Source organism: Rhipicephalus sanguineus, chromosome 4, assembly GCF_013339695.2.
Source record: "Rhipicephalus sanguineus isolate Rsan-2018 chromosome 4, BIME_Rsan_1.4, whole genome shotgun sequence".
NCBI classification, from domain to species: domain Eukaryota; kingdom Metazoa; phylum Arthropoda; class Arachnida; order Ixodida; family Ixodidae; genus Rhipicephalus; species Rhipicephalus sanguineus.
The window spans coordinates 175,133,638-175,156,421 of record NC_051179.1 but is presented as its reverse complement, the minus strand read 5'-3'; the positions used below and the strand labels follow the sequence as shown (position 1 = coordinate 175,156,421).

Here is a 22,784-nt window from a genome sequence, read left to right as displayed (position 1 = left end):
TAAGCGGAAAAACTCAGCGGCGCATTCCGAGGACGCAGGCTGCAGGGTAAACTTTTCTCAAACTGTAGTCTTCGCCACCGAAACGAATCATCGAAGATGACATCTACTGAAAGACTGGCATATCCGAGCAACTTCGAACAACCTTAACCGCACGCAAGGAAATCTACCTCTTCTGTACACACAAGGTATATGCGCCTCCCTACAAAGCACACAAAGCGAGGATACAGCCGGCACACAATCCGGCACCAGCGGTCAACTTTCACAGGAGAGAAAAAACGCCGCCAAGCTGGGCTGCGCGCGGGAGTACAGAGGCTGACGTCACAGCCTACAAAGTGCATTTTTGGGGGGTCACGGCTATTTAATTAGCGCAGCCCAGAGAGAATTATGCAGGCGCCCAGGGAGCCGTCTGTGAAAAGGTGACTTTTTCACAGGAACGGAGCAACACCTGCTTTCTGGACTGTACCACGGGAGTGCAAATGTCTCGGCAGTGCATTCTTGGGGGGTTCACGTATATTAAGGGGAGTATGGAGTGCCCATGGAGTCTTCTGTGAAAAGGTCTTTAAGTAGCGTTAATCCAGTTTGCTGCAGCGGGAGTACAATAATGGTCCTGCATGCACACCAGCTGTAGCGGCGTTCAGAAAACACATGCGCCACGCGGGAGCCGGCGCGTTCATCACACTTCTACATTCTAGCCACTGTAAAGTAGATAAGAGAGGAAGAAAACATCGCCCGCCGTTCACGCCAGGCAGTCGAAGCAGTCGCAAACGTCTTTTTGGAGCCACTGGCCACTTCTGTGTGCGTGCACAGGATTGCGGCAGCAAAATGAAAAGACACTCTGCAACAACGAAGCAAAGGAGTCTTGCGTCTTACTTCAAGAAAGTTCGAATCGATGAAGCGGACGGAGAAGAACCGCCTCCTTCGAAGGATAAAACTTCGCCCTCCTCAGCACTGGTGGAAAGCCAAGCGCGTCGGAACTTCTGTAGCGACTCAGGAGAATGCACCGGTTTATGTGAATCACCTGAGAACGAACACAAGCAGGACACCCATGCGCCGCCGGAAAATGATGGTGGCCGCAGTGCAACTCCAAGTGACCTTTGTTCTACAGTCAACGCTGGGCAAAGTGACGCCTTTACCACTGGGCAATGCCCAAGGAAGGTGAGTGGCATGGCACCTACACATTCTGGTTCGCCTCCCCTCTGTGCGACGAGTGCGAATATTTTGGACTTGGGACTGTTTGTTTCGAAAAGCAATAATGTAAATGATCCAGAGACGACGGAGAAGCTGCTGCTCAATCCGTGGACCCCTCCGGCTAACTATGATTATCCAGCCACAGGGAAAAGGAATCTGAAGTTCCAACCTCACTGGGTAGATCGTTACCCATGGCTTGTTTATTCAGAGAAGCTTCAAGGAGCATTATGCAAATATTGCGTAGTCTTCGCAAGCGAGTGTGCAGGAAAAGGGGAGCACCAGCGCTTGGGCTGTTTTGTAACTAAGGAGTTCACCCATTACAAGAAAGCCATGGACGCCTTTAAGAGCCACGCATCCAGCAGTTATCACGCCATGTCAACAACGCTATCGGAGAACTTTTTAGCAGTCCGGTCCCGCTCACAGCATGACATCTTAACACAACTTGACCACGGTCTTAAAAAGCAGGCGGAAGAAAACCGCAAGAACTTGCTGCCAATAATAGAAACAATCCTTTTCTGTGGCAGGCAAGAAGTACCGCTTCGCGGCACAGACGACTCTGGTCCGATAAATATGTCTGAAGTGCTGCCATTGAAAAATGATGGAAATTTCCGCGCACTGCTTAGGATGAGAGCAAAATGTGGAGATGCCGCCTTGAGAGCTCACATGGAAACATCTCCGGCGAATGCGCTGTACACGAGCCCAAAAATTCAAAATGAGTTGATCACCCTCTGTGGTAAAATCATACAAAGAAAGATAGTTGAAAACGTCAACTCAGGTTCGTGTTTTTCAGTTCTAGCTGACGAGGCCACTGATATATCTCGCACCGCCCACATTTCCCTATGTGTAAGGTACGTTGGACACGACACGTCGGGAGTGCCCATACTTAAAGAAGATTTTGTAGATTTCGTTCCCGTGTACGATCTCACTGGCAAGGCGCTGGCGAGCACAATCCTGAACAGCCTTAGAGGTCATGGCTTTGACCTGAACCTACTTTGCGGGCAAGGATACGACGGCGCGGCATCAATGAGCGGCCACCTTAACGGTGTTCAAGCCTTCATTCGTCAAACAGCGCCCAAAGCGTTGTACGTGCATTGTAGCGCCCACTCGTTGAACCTTGCTCTGCTTCACGCATGCAAACTCCCCAGCATCCGCAACTGTTTGGGAACTGTATCCTCAACCTGTACGTTTGTGAGAGCTTCGCCACAGAGGACGAACCAACTGCGAGACAAAGTAGAAGATTTAACACAAGAAAAAAGAAAATCAGTTCTCTCCTTTTGCCAAACAAGGTGGGTAGAGAGTCACGATGCACTTCAGCGTTTCCTTGAACTGTACGTGCCTATTGTACAATTCCTCGAATATTTGGAAGAAGAGGCCGCGTCCTCTGATACTTCATCAAAAGCTTCTCAACTGCTCAATGCCATTACGAAGCCCGAGTTTGTCGTTTCGCTTCAGATCTGTAGCGACCTCTTCTCTTTGACACTGCCACTTTGCAAGTTTCTTCAAAAAATTGACTGTGACTTGGCTCAAGCGTGCGATCACGTAAAGAATGTTATAGACGTTCTTTCCACAAAAAGGGCTAGTGCGGAAACGGAATTTAATAAGATTTTTCTGAAGTCGCTCTCTTTGCTGAAGATCACAAATGTTGAGATGGCCCTACCACGCATCACTGGAAGGCAGATGCAAAGAAGCAACTTACCTTCTGCTACTCCCGAAGAGTACTACCGGAGGAATGTGTATTTGCCTTTGCTGGCTGACTTCGAAAATCAATTAAGAGACCGGTTCGATGCCCATAAGAAGGTCGTGGTTGGCCTTAACATGCTGCTGCCGAAATTCTGCGCATCGGCTAGCCTTTCTGATATTGATGATGCAGTGCAGTTTTACCTTGGCGACATTCCTTCCGCTAATGTCATCGAAGCAGAGTTCACACTGTGGGTGAACAAATGCTGCCAGATCGAAGAAAAGAATCGCCCAGCTTGTGCTTTACAGGCCTTAGAGATGTGCAACCGCGACTTTTTTCCGAACATCCACAGCCTACTTTCTATCCTGGCGACTTTACCCGTGTCGACGTCGACCCCGGAACGGACTTTTTCCACACTGAGAAGGCTGAAGAGCTACCTTCGAAATCATATGAACAACGACAGATTGACCGGACTAGCACTGCTCAGCATCCATCGAGAACTTCAAGTGACCCCAGAACAAGTCCTCACAGAATTTTGCAAGTTGCCGAGAAGGAAAAACTTCCTCGTTTAAACTTCCCTCTATGTTTCAAGAGTCGATTAAAAGCTAAACCCAGCTAGCCCAAGCTTCAACCCTTCTATTCTTTCGCAATTACGAGGAAACTATCCAGCAAGCAGAATGTGCGAACGGTAACAAGAAGATCGGAATGTCGGGCGACTTGTTTGTTTGCTTGCATACATACTGTCACGGACTGCCATTTTTGCGACCCGGCGTAACGGCAAATTAACGGGCGCCGCACTCCCCCGCTGACCGGTGGAACCGTTCGCTCATGAAAAGACTGGTCTTTAGTGCAGGGAAGTACTGAATGGGGTGTTCTTCTTCAAACGTTAGTCGCCGATGTTTGATCCTTTGTACCTACGGCGGCGTCGGCAGGGTCGTCAAAGGCCGCGATGCACCCCGAACCAGCTGTAGACTGCAAGACGCACCGGCTGAAACCAAGGAAACTGACCATTCCCACGGGCAAAACTGCTTGTGGACAAGCCGTATGAGAGAACCCCAACAGGTTGTCACTCTCGCTCAGTTGAGGACCCTCTCCTAATTAAAAAGGGACGCGGTCAATATATTTTAGGGTGGAGTTTCTAACAATGAAACGTGCATGATTGGACCCATGTAGAGGTCTCTTTTCCCCCAGGACGAGAATGAGGGGACACGGAGGTCGATTTAAGCGCAGGATTTCGCCTTGCTAAGCAGTCTAGTTGCTGACCAACATGGTGTAGAAGGAGATCAAGAAGTATCCCTTAAGTGGTTGTGGCTCCGTATCGGCTGGCCACCTAAACTTAGCCATTCGTCTAGTTGTGACGCGAAATTAACGTCTGTAACGTAGGCATCGGTACTTGAATCTCGAGTAAGTTCAACCTGCCCGAGATCGGCTTCAAGCACTAGCCTACCGGAAACACCAGCGCTGCAACACCGCCGACATCGCAGTTGTGCCAGAACTCTCTCTGACTTCTTGCATCCGATCGTCGTGGACTCGAAGCTGCCGGTCATCACAGGTATCCCTTCACCTGCTTATACCTTCGGACTTTCTCATCTGTAGTTTTATTGTTGGTTAGTTTTGTGTAGTTTGTAATACTTCTCTCTTGTAAGCTGATTTATTGATTTTATATGTATTTTGTTAGTTGGTATTAAGTGTTGTACTAGATTCCTCGTGCTGCAATATCACTAGAGTTTTGTTTTTCCCCACACACGTCTCTGATCTCTTCACTGTCTCTGCTTACGTACGGAACGACCTAACCTGCTGCCATTCCCGTCGCCGACTTCGCGCTGGCGACGCTAGAGTGGCAGCTTGTAACACATACATACCGTTTTTGTACCGTGGTTACATTGTGTTACTTCATCAGGAGCCGTTGGTCGCGGTGTCCCCGGCTTTGGTGGTGCTATTGTCCAAACTTATTTCTTGCTTTAACCAGAATTTGAGGTTGACATACCAATTTCTTTATTTGGGTACAAATAATTGAAAAGTACCATCGAATTATTACAAGTAAGCGATGTACTTGATTTATTCACAAAAATAAGCCAGTATAAATCTTAAAAAATGGCAGCCGTTCTACACGCAAACCCCCCCCGAAAAAAATTCCTGGGTACGGCCCTGGTAAAGGCACACAATTTTTTACCTGAATAACGAATTGTCGAAAATAAATTGACTCCATAGGTGAAACCTTTTTCTTTTTTTGGCAAGCAAGGCACGAACTGAAACGTATGTCAGCATCACACAGACATGTTGATGTTTTATGTAAATCCCACTATCTGAAGTAATCGCTTTGAAATTATTTGATAATTAATTGCCATTCACTTTGACTTTGCTTTGGACAAAAAAATTTGCAGGAGCCTAATTTTTCTTCTCTTGTCACACTCCACACAAACAAATACTACCCTGTATAAAAAGCTGAGGGAGATGCCGTAGCACCTTGCTTACAATTTTGCCTTCATCATAAGGCATGTGCTTCTTCTAAATAAAAAAAAAAAGTACGACAAGTGAAATGGATACAAAAAAAAGAATGATTGTTTGCCAAGTATCTCTCACTCACGGTGGTGTGCTTGACTTGGAGAGGCAGCGAGCGTCGCTTGGCACCGGCCACCGACTGGGCACGCCGAATGCTGGATGAGCGACGCAGTGAGGACGTGTTGTTTGCCTCGGCCGTCAGGCTGCCCCCGAGGCCCACCGGAGGCAGCATGCCCCGAGCCGATGAAAACAGCTGGCTCACGGGCTCCCTTTGCAAGGGTGAAGAAAGATGCAGTAGCTCATGCGGACACTGTGCAATTACGGTCGGTCACAACCTCAGAATTAGGGATGGGGGAATATTCAGGAGTTTTGAATATTCGAACAAATATTACAGTATTCGAATTCGCTTTGATACGAATTTATATTATTCGAACTTTCGAAGTATTCGAAATGAACGAATATATGCATGTTTGACTGCACATAACCCGCTGTAAAGGTTGTTTCACTGCAGCGTTGGGTTGCTGTACCGTGACACCACCTATCCGACAAAAATCTGCACTGCCGCAAAGCCACACTTCAAGGTTAGGTGTACATATATTTTAAGTTTAAAAGCGTGTTATATGGGCTTATATGTGCTAAGTATAGTAATTTTTAACTTGTAACGTATTGTACCACTTACAATTTGTACCCTACTGCTATTCAAATTTTTATACTATTCAAGGTTTCTCCCACTTCATTTCAGACAAAAAAAAGTGACATTCACTCATAGCTAGTTGCAATCCTTAAATATATTGTGCAAAGGTCATGATGAAAATGCTCATTTTTCAAAATAATATGTGGTACATGCTATTCGAACTATTCGATTCGAAATTATTCGACCAAATCACTATTCTTTTCGGATTCGCTTCAAACCTCAAATTTACTATTCACCCAAACCTACTCAGAATAAATGTAAGCTCCGCCCACAGCCACTGCTGTCCCACCCGTCCAATGCCCCATCCAACTGCATTAGCTCATTTCCATGACGTCAAGCACCTTTAGTGTATTTAAGGCACGTGATATTCCCACACAGACCCAAGTTAGTGTCACTAGTTTTTGATCTAAAGTGTTCACCTTCCCAACAAATTCCAGCAGGCATTTTGATGCCACTTCTTGGGAAAACATAATATTTTAAGAAGAAACAACGAAATTGTAATTATTAGTATGCGTAGTTTTTACATTACGGGTGAAAAAGTACCAATAATTTCAACGGAAATCACCTAGCACGGCTTTCTTTCACAGATGAATGGCAGGCGCACCGCAGTTCTGGGGGCAGAGCTTGTAAGTAATTATTCCTCAGCTGTAAACAACTATGCAATGAAAGCTTACTTAGCCTGGAGTTCCCGTAATCAGAACTAAAGTGTACCTCAGTAGATTACGGTCAAAGATTGATTCAAGGAGCCAAACCTTTATTGAAACCTTGATTCGAGTTATCAACACAGTTATTTAACTCGAAAGGGATCATGAAATGGTTTGCTATATCAATATTTCTCAATGCAAAATGTGCATACCTGAAGCTTAGCTCAAAACTCTGCACATCTCTTGAAGCGTCCTAATATTGTAAGCGACAATTTACAACTGTTTCTCTAAAGCTGCACTGGACGTGCAAGAGTTTACTTAGCATTTACATTCTTAATCCATGCAGTCTTCTGGAATGCACATGTTGAAAGGAAGGCTATAAAAAGGTTGCTACACTCCCTTGTAAGCACCAGTGCAGGCCTTTCAAGCGTGTGTAAAGCAGCATGGCGGGCAACATCCCAGTGAAAAATGGCATCAGGCAGTGTGCTTGCCTGCACGACAGTTTGTTCTCTTCCTTACACATTACACGACTGTGTTGCGATAAAGCTTATTCAAGCAAATCCATTGCTCAATGACTTGTTTGGCAGCGCCTGCCAAAATGGTGTCACTTCGTTGGCGTAAACATTTCCAATTACACAAAAAGTGATCATGGTACCACCAGGAGATACACACCTGCAGGGCAACAGCACGCTTTAGCATGTCATTTTAGCAAAACGGATTGTTGGGCTAGTTGGCTTGCCATGCTCTGTTGCAGTTGTCTACTCTATTCTCAAGTTGTGTGGGAAAATCGACATCAGCCAGACAGAAAGAAGCCTTAATGACAGTCTTAGGGAGCATGCACAAAAATTAATTAAAAAATAGGACAAGTATATGCATTTTAGTTGTGCATCTCTCTGCGTGCAGGTCCGAGCCAATTTTTCATGGAAAAAAAAGACTTTACTAGGCAAAAGCAAGGACGGCTCTCCCTGGCTTGCCTTGAAAGAATTCTTCATCACAAAGATCGAATTGTATTTGTATGAGCGAGGCTTCCATTATCTTGTACGCTTCTGAACAGCATATTCTATGGGGTTTTATTTGACATGTGCAGCTGTTGCGGTTTGATATACTGCATGTCCTATTACTTTCATTTTTTATTTGCAAGGTGATGTTGCACATGTGCAATAATAAACAAAATAAGAAAATGTATAGAAACTCGGTGGGTGTGATGGTAATAAACAGTTGTTAGTGTCTACACTCGTCTCTGTCTTTGTCGTTTTTGCACTCTGCTCTTTTTAGTGATCCCAGCATTTGATTATATCTAACATGGAGGTGAACGGCAGTCTGATATGCAGTACAGTGCCATACCACATTTTCAGTATAACAATAATAGTTGGGGTTTTACAACCCAGAACTACGATATGATTGTGAGAGATGCTGCAGTGAAGGGCTCTGGAAGTTTGAGCACCTGAGGTTCTTTAATGTGCACCTAAACCTAAGCACACGGGCCTCTAACATTTTGCCTCCATCGAGATGCGACCGGAATACACATTTCAGTAGGACAGACTGTTGAGCCAGTTGGTCTTGCCCTATAACAAAGTCAAATTAGCACAAATGAAGATGGACACACAAAGATGAGGTGAATGTCCTTGTCTGCCTCGTCTTTTTTTCTTCATTTGTGCTAATTTGACTTTGTTATAGTGTAGTGCTGAAGGAGAAAGGCATTCACTAGTGGGACGCTCCCTTGGTTTGAAGCCCGAGCGCTGATCGCGAGCTTACACAGGTGGACGGCGACGCCACTCGTGCCTGTGGAGCTGCGGAAGTCATTTCCATCTCATTGGAGGTGGGTTGGCAGCGCATAGGCGACACAGAATGACGATGTGAGGAAGGGGAACGACGAGAAGCGAAAGTCTGGATATCGGGAGCAGGCTGAGGGTTGCATTCGTAAACTTCAGGTGGCAGGTGAGGCATGGGGGCTAGAACGAGTAATCAGGATATCGTGGTGCCCCTGGATTCGCCGCGAAGCACAAACGACATAGGCGTGCAATGTGACATGGAATTCTGCAAGCGTAGCAAATCAGTCAGTTGTCAGTCGTACACCCGGAATTTATGTAGTGCTGCTGTGTCCCAGAAAATGGCATGGTGGATGCTCGAACAGGTTGTGGGGCGACAATGGTAGGCAATGCAGTGGCTTTGCGGTGGCAACCGCATAAGTCAGTGGCACGGCGACAGGTGTCGCTTGAGAGGCGGACGGCAACACCTCGAAGACCTGCTCCTGAATAGCCCGTCTTATGGTCGGTGCTAGGTAGTTCGTGGGTGCTTCGGTGGTCGGCAAATACGACAAACACGAAAGCTGTTGCGACACTTCTTTGCGTACATATTCTTTTATCTATGCCATCAGGGTGTTGTCACCACCGATGGTCAAGGCACCGAGGGAGTCATCTACTGTCATCGACCTCCGAGCCAAGACGCGTTGCTTACGGAGTTTGCCGAAGCTCTAGCACAAGGTCGCAAGCTTGGACGCGGTGCGCGGGTCCTTCGGCAGCAACATTTAAAAGGCATCGTCTTCTATGCCTTTAAATATGTGCTTAATCTTCTTTTGTTTGCTCACTGCAGGGTTAAGGCGCTTGCTTAGGTCAATGGCATCTTTGATGTAGCTGGTAAAATTTTCTCCCTGCTTCTGCACACGTCCACCCAGGCACTGTTCAGCACGGAGACTGCGTACCGCGGGGTGACCGAACACTTCTGCGAAGAAGTTTTTGAAAGTGGTCCAGGTGGAGAAGTCAGACTCGTGGTTATGGAATCAAAGGCTGGAGACGTCTATCAGACAGAATGGGACGTACTCCAATTTCGAGGGGTTGTCCCCCTTGTAAGCAGCGCTCACTCTTTCAAACAACGAGAGACAATCTTCTACATCTTGGTCATCGGTGCCGCTGAAGAATCACACTGGCACGCTGGTAGGCACGATGACCAGTGGAGATTGGGCCGTGCTTTCCTGGGCAATGCCTTGCTCGGTGGTCTCATTAGGCATTGTTGGGGCGATGGGCAGCGTCTTTCTTCAGAGTTCCAGGTTTAAGTACCCAGCACCTCCATCACTATGAAAGGGGGTTTACTTGAACGACGTCGGGTAGCAGGCAAAAAGACGGCACAGTGAAAACAGTTCAACTGGCTGAACGCCAACAGCTTGCGAACAGTGTTTGTGCTTCACACCAAGACAGCGTCTCACTAGTGAATGCCTTTTCGCCCCTACATTATACAATATTTTCTTGCATATAACCCCCGCCTGAATATAAACCGCAACCTCCACTACAAACCGGAAGGAAGTGAAAATAAAAAAAGATCCCTGCATACTACCGTGAAGCAGTGCCATGGAGCCAACTTGCAGGCCGAGATTTGCATTTATCTTGCATCCCCATTTGAGCTCAAGATTTTCTGTATATTTGTGCAGATTATACGCAAGAAATACATTACCTTGATGTATTGACAATAATTCAATATACCCTGGTGTGTCACATCTGGATGCAAGAGTCGCTACAACAACAGCACTTGTTACGTATACTGTCCCACACAGCACAATCCATTTGCTGCCACAGCCAATACGTAAGACACACACTACTAGAAAGATTTCTGTGAGATGCACACTATAAGCTCACAGAAACCAGTTGTCAAACATTAATACAATTAACAGAAACATAACGGACACGTTTCTGATGCTCATCGAATTTTGTGTCTACGTTCTTTTTGCTTCTTTCGTTGCTTTGTACTGATATGTGCAATGTGTGTAGAGTTGTTACGTTGCGTTCTTGCTGGTACTTTTAGCATTCACACAAGTTTAATTTGCTATTATATTACGCAGATGTGATTTTTATAGATTTTTACTTTTACTGTATAGCCTTCTCGAAGGCCACTCCAACCCAGAATGCCCCATAAAAAGGGCCTCTAGGGGTATCTATAAATAAATACATGAAAATAAATAAATCTGCAATGTTTTCACCCGACATCAGAGGATTGTGAATAATATTCCTTTTATTTTTGCATTTTGTAGGCATAGCGGCTTTTGCAACATGCCACTCCCTTGAACACACTTGTCTTGCCTTAAATGCCTTGGGCGTCTAATGTGACTTCCTTACAATGAGTTCAACTGTATAAGTGAGAACACAACCCATTCATTCCCGATCATTAGCAACTGTCCACTTCACTTTAAAGGGGTACTGACACGAAAATTTTCAGTTGTTTTTTGTGTCAAATGAAACAACAAGTCCTGAAGAGCCTAGAAAATGTATTGGTAAGCATGAGAGTGATACGAATATTTTTGTTCCCCTGCGAGATTCGTGTCACCAAGATTCTACTGTACTCAGCTTCACACGTGCCCAGATATGTGTCCGTATACAGGATATTTGTATGACGGAGTAAACTCAGATTCGAAAATTGGTGTCAGTACACCTTTAATAAGAGAGACAGGGCTGGCAACGCTCACTTTTGTGATTCCTGCAGCAGCAGTGGTGCCTGCCGGAATGATGGTGTCTCCCGGCTCGCTTTCAGCCATCCCTTGCAGCAGTAGGTGACCGGCAGTGATCCCATCTGATGGAAGACGGTGAACTCCCCTGGACGGGCTCCTCGCTCCAACAGCGACTGGTGCTCTGCAATTGGACACCACAAGAATGAAGTCATCCATAAAGTCATTCCTCAATATCAAAAGTAGCGATGGATGAAAAGTGCAATCGAAGTTCGATGCGAATTCGAAGAAGAGAGTGATTTGGTCGAATAAATCCGAGTCAAGTACAGTTGAAACCCGCAACAATAAAAATCGCGCAAAATTAAATTCTTGCAACACCAAAATATCCTCCTGTCCTTGGCAAACACTCATAGGATTAAATGCATTTCACATTTCTTGACAACGAAACGTTGCCAAACTGTGATCCCACAACCAAATTCGACGGGACATTTTGCCACACATTATGCTTGTGCAAGGTCATTGTATGCCCAGATACACTTAAACATTTTTGCTTCACACTTAAATTTCAACTGGTTTCAACAGTACTTGGTTTTAAAGGGACACTAAAGAGAAACAATGAATCTGTTTAAATTGATAAATTGTATACTTTCAGAACTATAATGTCGTTATTTTACCATCATAGGTGTATTAATAAAGGAGAAAATGAAGTTTGAAGCTTCATTGTTAAATATCGCGCCATAATCTCCACGCATGATGTCACGAATTTCAAGGTGTACTTATCGTATTTTGGTGCCATTGGCTCAACAAAATTTTTTCAAGCTTGGTATGTTAACTCTATGGCCCCCTCAGAGGACAGTGTACTTCATTTTTACCATTTAGGAATTACGCAGGCCCTAGTAGGCGCCGTCAAAATATGTGATGTCACGGTGAATGGTGCAGAAACTTCAAGGTGGCGTCGCCACCCACCACACCACATTTTCTTTTTGCGTGATTTCTTGCTTACTAAGCGTCTTCTCGCAGCGAGCATCATGTTTTTGGTATTGTGAAAGAGTAATTTACTAATACGAGAAAAATCGTTTTGCTCTTTAGTGTCCCTTTAAAAGGTTTCAACTTTACTCGATTTGGATTTATTTTACCGAATCACTATTCGCTATGCCTTCCGTCGTAACTCAATTGGTAATTGAACGCATAATTCTACGGTGGTGAGTTCAGATCCCAAAAACTGAAACGGTGATTTTTCGTCCCCCTCAATTAATTTCAACTGACGTCACAATTAGTACACGACAGTTAAAGACAACTGTCAAAAACGAGCGCGTCCATAAGGCGCGCGCGGCTGCTTTCAGACGACAGCGGGAAAGCACGGCGTCAGCCATTCGCTCAAAAAGCGCATGCAACGAAAAAAAACAAGTATTAAAAGACACCGGCGCAGCGCTCCTCCTCACCCACTCGAAACAGCCACAGACAGCCAAATTAAACGCCCGGCAAAGTCTCAAAATATCGCGAAGTATGATGCGCAAAATATCGCAAAATATGATGCGACCACAAGTGACGCCACCGCGAATGGAACCAACGAGAACAATCTCGCCCTTTCCCTAGCTTTGGCTGTGCTGCACACCAAAGAACACTCCCAACGCTTCTGAAACCTGGTAGTGAGGAGATAAGAGCGTGCACCGACGACCAGCGAGGAGTCAGTCGGTCCAGAGATGGTGAAGTTATGTTGAGCGCGGCTCCGTCAGCCAAAGAAGACGTGTTTACGATGTTGTGCAGTCAGTCAATAGTCAATCTGGAAGAATCGGATGATGACGTTGCGTGAGCAATGAAAAGTTACGTGTTTCCTGGAAGAGAAACATTCGGGACCGACGACAGAAGGGAACGACGACGATCAGCGCTGGAGTTTGCGTGAGTGTTTCCTGGGAAAGAAGCATCCAAGTTACGTTCCAAGAGTTGTGGACTGGATACGTTTGATGAATATTCAGGATCATAAGTGTTCCTGAACAGGTTGTAATGCATGAGATTGCATTTGTGGCGCGCGATGTTTGTTTTGTTCCCGTTGTTTTGAACACAATTTAGGTTATATTGTGAGGTGTAATTGATATCAGCCGAGTGTGCATGTGTTTGTGATGTTTGTACTGCCTTAACTGAGGATATGTTTTGTTTGTGTTATCAACTCTCGGCTCTGACTCGGTCCTTGGACCACAACCGGCGTTCGCTGGCGCACTAAAGCGACCTACCCTAAATGGTCCGCGCTTTCATGGTGCGTTTTGGGTGGCCAATACGTCAGCCCTTGGAATCTGCCCGGCGATTGCCCACCTGATAAACGGGATTAGTGACAACAACAATTAACATCCTCTATGCTTCCCCTGGGCCTAATTGTCTGTTCAATTAATTAAATTGTGTAAAGTATCATCATACTGTGCGCAAGCGCCACCATCTTTGTTTACAAAATCGGCATGGTGCCCGAAGCAGCTTCCCACACTCAACGTTGTCATTGGCACCATGTTGCTTGTTTAGACGTGGTTTAGACTGCCTTTTTTAATTTTTTTTATGCACAGCCACATAGCCTTTAATTATTATAAACATTTGCTGCTATTAATATATGTACGTGTTATCACCTATGTAGCTATGCAGCTGCTACTCGTGGAGGTCTGTGGCTTTCATCATGCTGACAACCTTTCCAGCTTTTTCGACGGGTCTCCAGCATCGTGCATGTGCTTGATGATGGAAAATGAAAATATATTAATCCAGTTATATCGTTACTTATATACTAAAAGTACTAAGACGACAGGGACAAGAAAGGGCACAACACGTGCGTTTCTCACAGCAGTTGTGAGAAGCGCTCTTTGTGAGAAGTGTGTTGCACCCTTTCTTGTCCCTGTTGTCTTAGCGCTTCTAATATATCAGTATGAAACAGTACCAACTAGCTTGCCCTTCCGGTTTGCTTCAATTCAATGCTATTCAATAGTGGCACCTTAGCGCTACGGCAAACGATTGCTCAGCACAAAGGCATGATTTAAATTCCTGGCCAGAACGGCTGCATATCCATGGGCATGTATGAACCCTCATGTACTTAAATGCCAAATGCATGAACACCTAAATTTAAATGCCAAATGCAAGAACACCCATCGACCTAAATTTAAATGCACGTTAAGAGGCCCCAGGTGGTGAAAATTCATTCAATTCACTGTGTGCCACTGACCCCGAGGTTGCACAGAAGCTGCCATGTGGAGGAGCTTGTCAAGGAAGGCCTGGTCAGTGTTGCCCGGGTACAGGCACTCGTCGTCCAGCAGCTGAAGGAGGCCACACGACTGTGCCTGCTGACCGGCACTGTGCCGCAGGTCGGTCGTCGAGGCACGCAGAGGACCCAACTGGGGCGGGCTGCGGTCTAGAAGGGACACCAATGCAGCTGGCGACGCCACCTCTCCAAACTCCTCCGTCTCCAGGACTACTGCCTCCTGCAAGGTGGTGTCACCGTGGCATGAGGTTGGCATGAAGTTTCGAGTCGGTCACAACAAAGATTCAAACAATATCATGCCAGCCAGAGAATTGACCTAAAGGGCGCTGTAGCACCAGGTTGCAGTGTCAACTGCATGTATATCAGGTACCAAGAGAGGAAAAATCCTTGGAACAATTCGGCGAATACGGTTCACACGATAGGAGCCATTAGAGAGGGACTGCACACCTTTTTAAAGACACAGTTGGAGGAGAGGGAATCAAACATGCACATTCATGCACTAAGTTAGGCAGTTGTAGCGTTCAAGAAGACAAGACCGCTTCAAAATGTTGGCTTCAGCAATACCCTGTGTTCTAAGAATTTTTTATTGCTTCAAGATTCCATCTTCCCCTAAACTTCTGCCTTTTTTTTTGGATGTAGCAACAATGAAATTTGGCTACAAAATTTGAACAAGACAGGGCAGTGGTAAGTGCTATACATACTTTCATGCACGCTTGTCTTTATTTTGATGTGATGGGGCTTCACCCACAAAACTCTCTTACCACTACTTGGTGCAGCCAGTGCCGCTACATTTGGGAAACTTCACGACTGTTATAGACTGTTCTGACGAGATTGCATGCACGGCACGAGTTGGCAAAGTTATTCTGGAGCTAACGCGAGCCCCACTGATAACACTAGAATGTTCAATCACTCATGTATAAAAGACGACACACTCTGCTGACGATCACATTAGCGACAACCGAGGCCTGTGCTCACCACTATCAATGCACGATGAGTGTTAATTTTTAATTTTTTTTTCTGGGCACAAGTTCGTGCAATAAAGAGCTTCATTTTTAGTGGCTCAACTTACTTTCTTCACCGTTGCAACCATCACACACACACACACACACATATATATACAGTAGAATCTCGTTGGTACGATTCTGATAGTACGTTTTTTCTGCCTAATGCATTTTTCTGTTTATTCCCGGCTAAAATCCCTTGGAAATAACGCATTTTCACAATACGCCCACATTTTTGCCCCAAATTGGATAATGCAACCGAGAAAGTGGATCTTGACCAATATATGTAGAAATCCTACGTTTATTCTTCGGTATACTAGCTCAAACCACGTTACAAGTCACGGTCTGCACGTTGAAGAGCCACTCAGAATGCAGCAGCGTCAGTTTTACGACGAAGAGCAACACACTCGAACACTTGTACACACTTCATCACTTAGTCGCGAATGCAGAGCTGAGTGAGCGAATTGCAGCTTCTTTTTTTTTCTTTACTTTTCATAAGAATTTACTCCGAGACGTTGAAAAGAAAATGAAAACAAAAGGACTACATAAGCGCTGAACTTCAACAAACATCAGGTCAAGTTCAGCGCTTGTGTTGTCCTTTTGTTTTCGCGTTCGTATTTTCACCCAGTGTGCGCTGCCCATAGGTTGGCAAAAAATGTGGAGCTCACGGAGACTTACTCAAAAAATATATTTTGTGCTTAGGGCTCACTCGGACTAAGACTCGCCAAACTTTTCCTCGACTGGACTCAATCAGACTTAGAGTCAATGTTTTATCTGGGTTTAAGTGAGTCTGAGTGAGTCGACTCATGATTCCATTAGCGCATAGGTAATTGGCTTTTTCAACCGTGGCGTCAGTGCTCTAACACCGATATCTCACAAAATCCGTGCTCTATGTGGCGCCTTTTGATCTCGTACCTTGAAATACGAGTAATGAGTGGATGCAATCTAGTAAGGACTAAAAGAAACATTAAAAGAAATTGCTCACACGAGATATTTTTATTCAGACCTTCTTGTGATAGAAGTTGTGGGTGGGAGGGGAGGTCAAGGAACCCTCTCCCACTACGTAACTCATGCCTCTGATCAATAAATATTGAGCTGGCAAATGAACACTAGCGTGTTGAAGTATGTGTGAGTAGACATGAGTATAAACGTGAGCCGACATAAGGCTGACAGTAATGCTGAAAATGATTAGACAGGTCGCCAAAGATGTGGAGCTCACACAGGCTCACTCTGCGCTTAGGGCTCACTCAGACTCATCAAAATTTTCCTCGACTGGACTCACTCGAACTCAGACTCACTGAAATTTTTCTCAACTGCACTCACTCGAACTCAAGCTCACCAAAATATAACTCAACCGGACTCGCTCAGACTCTGACTCACGGCTCAATCTGAGGCTGAGTGAGTCGACTCAGGAGTAAGTTCGCTGACCTATGGCACTGCCATACGCCATAATCATCAACAAACTAGCCCACAAGTACATTTTAAGCAAGTTGAAAAGGAGAAATTGCACCACAAAGTGACCAGCTACTTCAATGTTGCTCAATAAAATTGAGTCGCTCATGGAGTATGCATGTTTTCCTCCTTTTTTTAAACTGTTTATTTATTATGGTTTTTGCATAATATGTTTCATTTTCCGGTTCTCGTGAAAAACATATGAACGAGATTCCATTATATATATATATGTATATATTTTATGTTATGAATAGGGCTCTGTGTTTTCAGTTTTATCCGAAAAAATTCGATAAACTTTGGCGGTAAAATTTTTGACAATTCGGATTTATCCAATAAACTCCCAATTTCAAGGGCCAATATGACCTGGTTCCGTTCTTTATCGAAAGGGCAAGTTCTAAGCGCTCGCCGATACATCTTCTGCTTTGACTGATTTAAAGTTTACCACGCGTCGACAGTATGTTGGAGCCCACACCCATCGCGCGTTTATTAAGTGCATTGTCGGGCACGAAGCGAGAGACGTCAACAGGTCAGCGAATGTAGGGGCTCCAGGTACGCGGAACGGCATCTTGATATACGCGCCAGGCGACAGTGGCGCTAGGGTGCCCAGACCACATCAAATATACGGGCCCCAGGCTTCACCGCCTGCTGCTGCCGCTGCCACCTTCAAGAGATTTTATCGGAGTGGATTGCAGCCACACGGCGTATTGGGTGTGTGTGTGTGATTGGTCTGCTGTCTCTTGCATGCGTGTCCGAGAGAGAACAGTTTCAGACAGCCACGGCAGTGAGGGCCAAGCACGGAAAGCCTGCTGGCGGAAAGCATGGCATGCTCACATGGCACATTTCTGTAGCGCGTCAACAGAAATTTGGGGCAAGCAAAATGGGAAGGAAACGAAAGCTTTTGCAGTGACTACGTAAAGGAGTATAGTGACTTTGAAGAGTCAACGTCCTCTAAAGGAGTCATTGTTCGCAAGCTTTGTCGTGTAACAGCATTGCCAACGGCAAGGGCGCCGTGAGAATTGCGGAGCATTTAAATCACAGCGCCACGTTCATATGAAGAAAAGCCGTCCAAACACAGGTGAATCCTTGCTGAACTGTTGGTGCTTTGAATTTACGGCTACGTGGGAGTGTATGCAGCATGCTTCGTATAGTTCACGAGATTTCGTCGTACACGCTTGCTTCTATGCCAGGTTCTAAACAGACGTGCATGGTCCGATTTGTTCACATCGTCTCGTTATTCCTACCTCACAGGCAACTTGCCACAGCAAAGTTCGCTGGAAGAATGCATCACTCGGGCCTGCTCAAAGAGAGAAGATGCGAATGACATCCCACACCAGTTTTGCCGTGCACTCTGTCATCCTGGAATTCAAGTGCACCAGGCTGATGGATCTCTTGGCAGCCTCTTTCGAAGCAAGTGTCCCGCGGCACACACGATGCCAGGTTGTGACCAACTATATCGGAAATACCTACATGAGGTCAGTGGCAAAGACCTTGCGACGATAAGCTCTTTGATTAAAGGCCAGCCCATTTCCATCACCATCGACGAGTCGCCGGAACTTCATGGACGTCCAGACGTGGCAGTGCTTGCAACATTCTACACTGACAAGCTTCCTGGATGTAGAACCCTCATGATAGACTTGCAAATAGTACTAGTTCAGTGTAACGCAGTATCAATTGGCATGTTGATACAAACCGCCCTTGAGAAGGGTGGAAAGACCTCAGGCGACATAGCTGTATTGTGCTCCGACTCAGCTTCCTACATGCAGAAGCTTCACAAGGACTTGCAACTCTCCAACCCCGAATTCAAGGTGCTTCACTTTAAATATCCGTGCCACCTACTCAACAACGCTCTGGGGGATGGAATCAAGAGAAGCTCGTCTAACATAGTTCACAATTTTGTTGTGCACTTTCCTGCCCAGTTGAAGTTGTCGCGGGACCTGCGCCGTAAGTTTGGTCTTGTGTGCTTGGCCATGGGCATGACCATCAAGTCGCTGAAAACTGTTTGTCCGTCGAGGTGGTTCTCTTTTTATGAAGCTCTAGAAGATATTTTGGAGTACAGTCAAGCCCACATATAACGGCCCCACTTAAAACGAACTTCGTCTTAAAACGAACGGTACCCGTGTGACCGTGGAAATATACATTATTTCAATGGCACAAAATCACACTTACAACGAACGCCTTTGAACCCTGCCGATCGGTTACAGCGAACGGAGTCGGCTGGCGACTGCGGAGACACCCCTTTCAACCACCTATAAGCCATCGGCGAGCCAAACGCCGATCCTGCCTCCGCAGGCTTCTCATTGTCGTTCTCCCCGACAGTTTTTTGTTACGCACTCCTCCGTCCTTTGTTCCCCTGCTGCTCCGAGCACCCCGCATCGCCAGTGGGTGCGGGGTGCTCACCGACTTCGATATTTCGAGATTCGTTCCGTGTTCTCGCTCATTTTGCACTCTGTTCAGCATGCCCTGCACGCGTGCGGAATGGCTTACGCGGAACGAAGTGCGAATTATCGAAGTCGGTGGGGCCACGCAAGTTCAACTTTTCACGATCCGTCCCGTGTGACAACCGTTTTCACCCTTCCGCGAATCGGCGCCCCAATGAGACTCTCTGACCGCTGCGCGCGTAGGCCACTCTCCCAAGTACAGTGACTCTATCCCAAGGCCGTTCTCCTCTCTTCCCCCTTTATCGCAACTCCTCCGCCTGTCCAGGCCGGCTCGAATTCTGAAGTTTCTTTTTCTGGGTAGAAACGAGCCCAGACAGGGCACAGAGCCGTTCTACGCTTACTTGCTTGTGTGTCGCACGTGCACGTCTTGCTCGTTGTTGGTGTGCGTGTGTGTCAGGATGGCGGACGGGAAGCCCTCCGCGCAAACAGATGGCACGAAGTGAGAAGCGCTGGACATTTCTATTAAGTGAGCCATTCTAAACGAGCTAGCTCAAGGCGCTAAAAACTGCAAGCTGGTTAAGAAGTACGGCGTGTCCAAGTCAACGATATCAACGATTCTAAAGAACAAGGACAAGATAATCAGTGCCGATGCCAACTCGACGGACAGAAAGCGCCTGCGGATGGCCACCTACGCGGACGTGGAGGAAGCGCTTCTGAAACGGTTCGTCGACGCGCGGGCTCGGAACATTCCGATAAGTGGTCCTATGATGCTGGCCAAAGCGAAAGACTTCGCATTTCTGTTGGATTTTCCCGACTTCTGCCTAGGAAATGGCTGGCTACATCGGTTCAAGGTGCGTCATGGCATTGTTTTTAAATCGATTGTCGGTGAGGCGGCCTCGGCCAGCGACCAAGACGTTGCCTCGTGGCTTGAAGCAAATCGAGACACTATTTTAAGCTATGCGGAGCGAAACGTCTATAACGCAGACGAAACTGCGCTATTCTACCAGATGCTACCAGGAAAAACGCATGCCATGAAAGGCGACACATGTGCTGGCGGCAAGCAGCGTGTCACAGCGCTTTTGTGCACTAACATGGATGGCAGCGACCGGCGCGTGCCCTTTGTAATCGGCAAGTCAAAGAAGCCGCATTGCTTTCGGGGCTATGTGCCTGTGCGTTACAGGCATAGTGCTAAAGCGTGGATGACACGCGATTTATTCGCAGAGTGGCTGAGCGAGTTAGACCGCGACATGCACAAGCAAGGCAGGCGTGTGCTGCTTGTGGTCGACAATTGCTCCGCGCACCACGTACAAGCCTCTCTCACGGCAGTGACCCTGCTTTTCCTGCCGCCCAACACAACGTCGAAAGTGCAACCGCTTGACTTGGGCATAATCCGCGCATTTAAGGCTTATTATAGGCGCCGCATTGTGGAGCGCATGCTCGTAGCTGTTGACCGGCCGTCAGCCAACCTGCCGCTTCAGGTGTCGCTGTACTCAGCTCTGGAGATGGTAAAGGCTTCGTGGGCGGAGGTAACGGCTACATGTGTGCAAAACTGTTTCCGCAAGGCCGGCTTCGCCAACGTCGGAGCCGATGCCGACCCTGAAGCTTCCGAAGAGGACCACTCCGGCGGCGATTTGTAGCAGCGTGTTGTCGACTCCGACATGGGAGGGCGGGACATCTGCTGGGATGATTTCGTTATGGCCGATGATGATGCCGACACCGCGGAACCGTGCACGGATGAGGGCATTGTCAATGAAGTGCACAGCAAGAGCGACTCGGAGGAATCAGATGACGACGACGATGAAACGTTGGAGCCAGCGCCCACAAGCGTGCCTGTAGCAATTGGCTACATAGATAGCCTCAGGCAACTTGTCTATGCCAAGGGCCTCGGCGAGGAGCATGCTGCTGCTTTAAATAAACTGGAGACCACCCAGTGCTATGAAATATGTAACATTGTTGAACCCCTGTCGTTTTGGAGACTTCACACAATTTCCAGTAGCCAGTGCTTTGTTGCAGCGCGCTGCGTCTTCTGGTGCTTCCTGTTTCTAGCGCTAACGTTGAAAGGGCATTTTCAAAGCTGAGAGTCGTCAATCAAAAGGAGCGCGCTTCGATCACTAACAGCAACCTCTCAAAGTTACAATAAGCTTTAAGCTAAGGTTGTTATACGCACAAATACAGGTGTTTTGTGTTCAAGTATTTTGCTTGAGCGTATATATTTTTGTGAATTCAAACCTTCTAGAAAAAATAAAATGTGCTTTGTGTGTTTTGATGTTTTAGTATTCAGATATGTATTGATCAAAGATTTTGGGGTTTTGAGAATAATGTGAAACTCCGAATTTCGAAGAATTGGGGATTTACGAGAAATAAACTCTGATAAACGCCGAATTTCCAGCAAAAACAAACTCCGATAAACAGCTGCCGGTTTTCCAGAAAAATAAACACCGAAAACACGGAGATCTAGTTATGAAGCACATAATGCTTATGTCAGGCTGCACTGCGTGGTACAAAAGCATGATTGAAAATAGCATAAGGAAGGAGGACACTCAAGCTAAAGCAAATATATATAATATGGCACAATCTAGACGCAAAAGTTGAAAAATCCAATCTGTAAGACCACTTTCTTCAAGAACTGTGCGACATCCTGAACTTGGAGATGGATGCTAAGCTGGACGCATTTCCTTCCGCAGGTTCATCACACCAGTAGGCTTAAATAAACCATGCGTTAGCTATAGTTGGTAGATTTTGGCGCATGCTTCAAAATGCAACAATACTCATAAAAATCAGCACAATGATTTTTCGCATTCCCAATGTATTTGGGCTGAAGCACCCAGTGTGTATACCATATAGACTCACGTAAGAACCACACCTTTATTTGAAAATTTTGACATGGTGCGACACTTGCATGGGACTGGGACATTTGCTCTGATTTTTCAGTCTATGAGTAGATAGTGCTCCTGGATCCACCATCTTCTTTTACAGTCCCACACCAACGTAAGAGCGAGCACTGTTCTTTCCATGATGAATTAGTTCACTAATGTACATCATGCAAGTGACTACCCGTCGTCACAAAGATGCTACTGCTGCTTATGTTTGGATCGCCAGCATACGGTATTTCCTTGCGTATAACCCGCACGAAAATGCAGAAAATTACCGTATTTACTCGAATCTAACGCGCACCTTTTTTCCGGAAAAACGAGTACAAAAATCGCATGCACGTTAGAATCGAGTACCGAAAAAAAAAAACTCGGTTATTGTATTGCCATCGACATTTCAAAATGGCCGCCTCCTACGATTTCTGCCACTTTTTCAGTTCGTAAGTTCGTACGTGTGCTGAGGAGATTGTCATCTCGTTCTGCGTTCGCATCGACGGCATGGAAGTGCCGACTCCAAATACTCGACGAGTGTACCACGATGCCGCATTTAAAAGAATAGTTATTACATGTGCAGAGAGACGGACGGAAATCGGGCCGCATCGCAGTCGTTCGGATATAGTTCGGAGTTCCCGAAACGTGCGTGCGAGACTGGCGCAAACAGAAGCAGATTTTTTACAGCAAAGCTTCACGAAAAGGTTTCAGTGGACCAAAGC

General features: G+C 46.2%; 1 protein-coding gene across 2 annotated transcripts in view; it reads right to left on the bottom strand.

The window, feature by feature from the left end:
- LOC119390908 (unconventional myosin-XVIIIa) overlaps nt 1-22,784 on the bottom strand; it is a 257,327-nt gene that overhangs the window by 153,423 nt on the left and 81,120 nt on the right. For both annotated transcript variants that reach the window (XM_037658613.2, XM_037658614.2), the window contains exons 13-15: nt 14,335-14,590; nt 11,160-11,322; nt 5,454-5,637 (exon numbers count right to left, since the gene is read on the bottom strand). In XM_037658613.2, the coding sequence (XP_037514541.1) occupies nt 5,454-5,637; nt 11,160-11,322; nt 14,335-14,590 (603 nt within the window). The remainder of the gene's footprint in view (nt 1-5,453; nt 5,638-11,159; nt 11,323-14,334; nt 14,591-22,784) is intronic.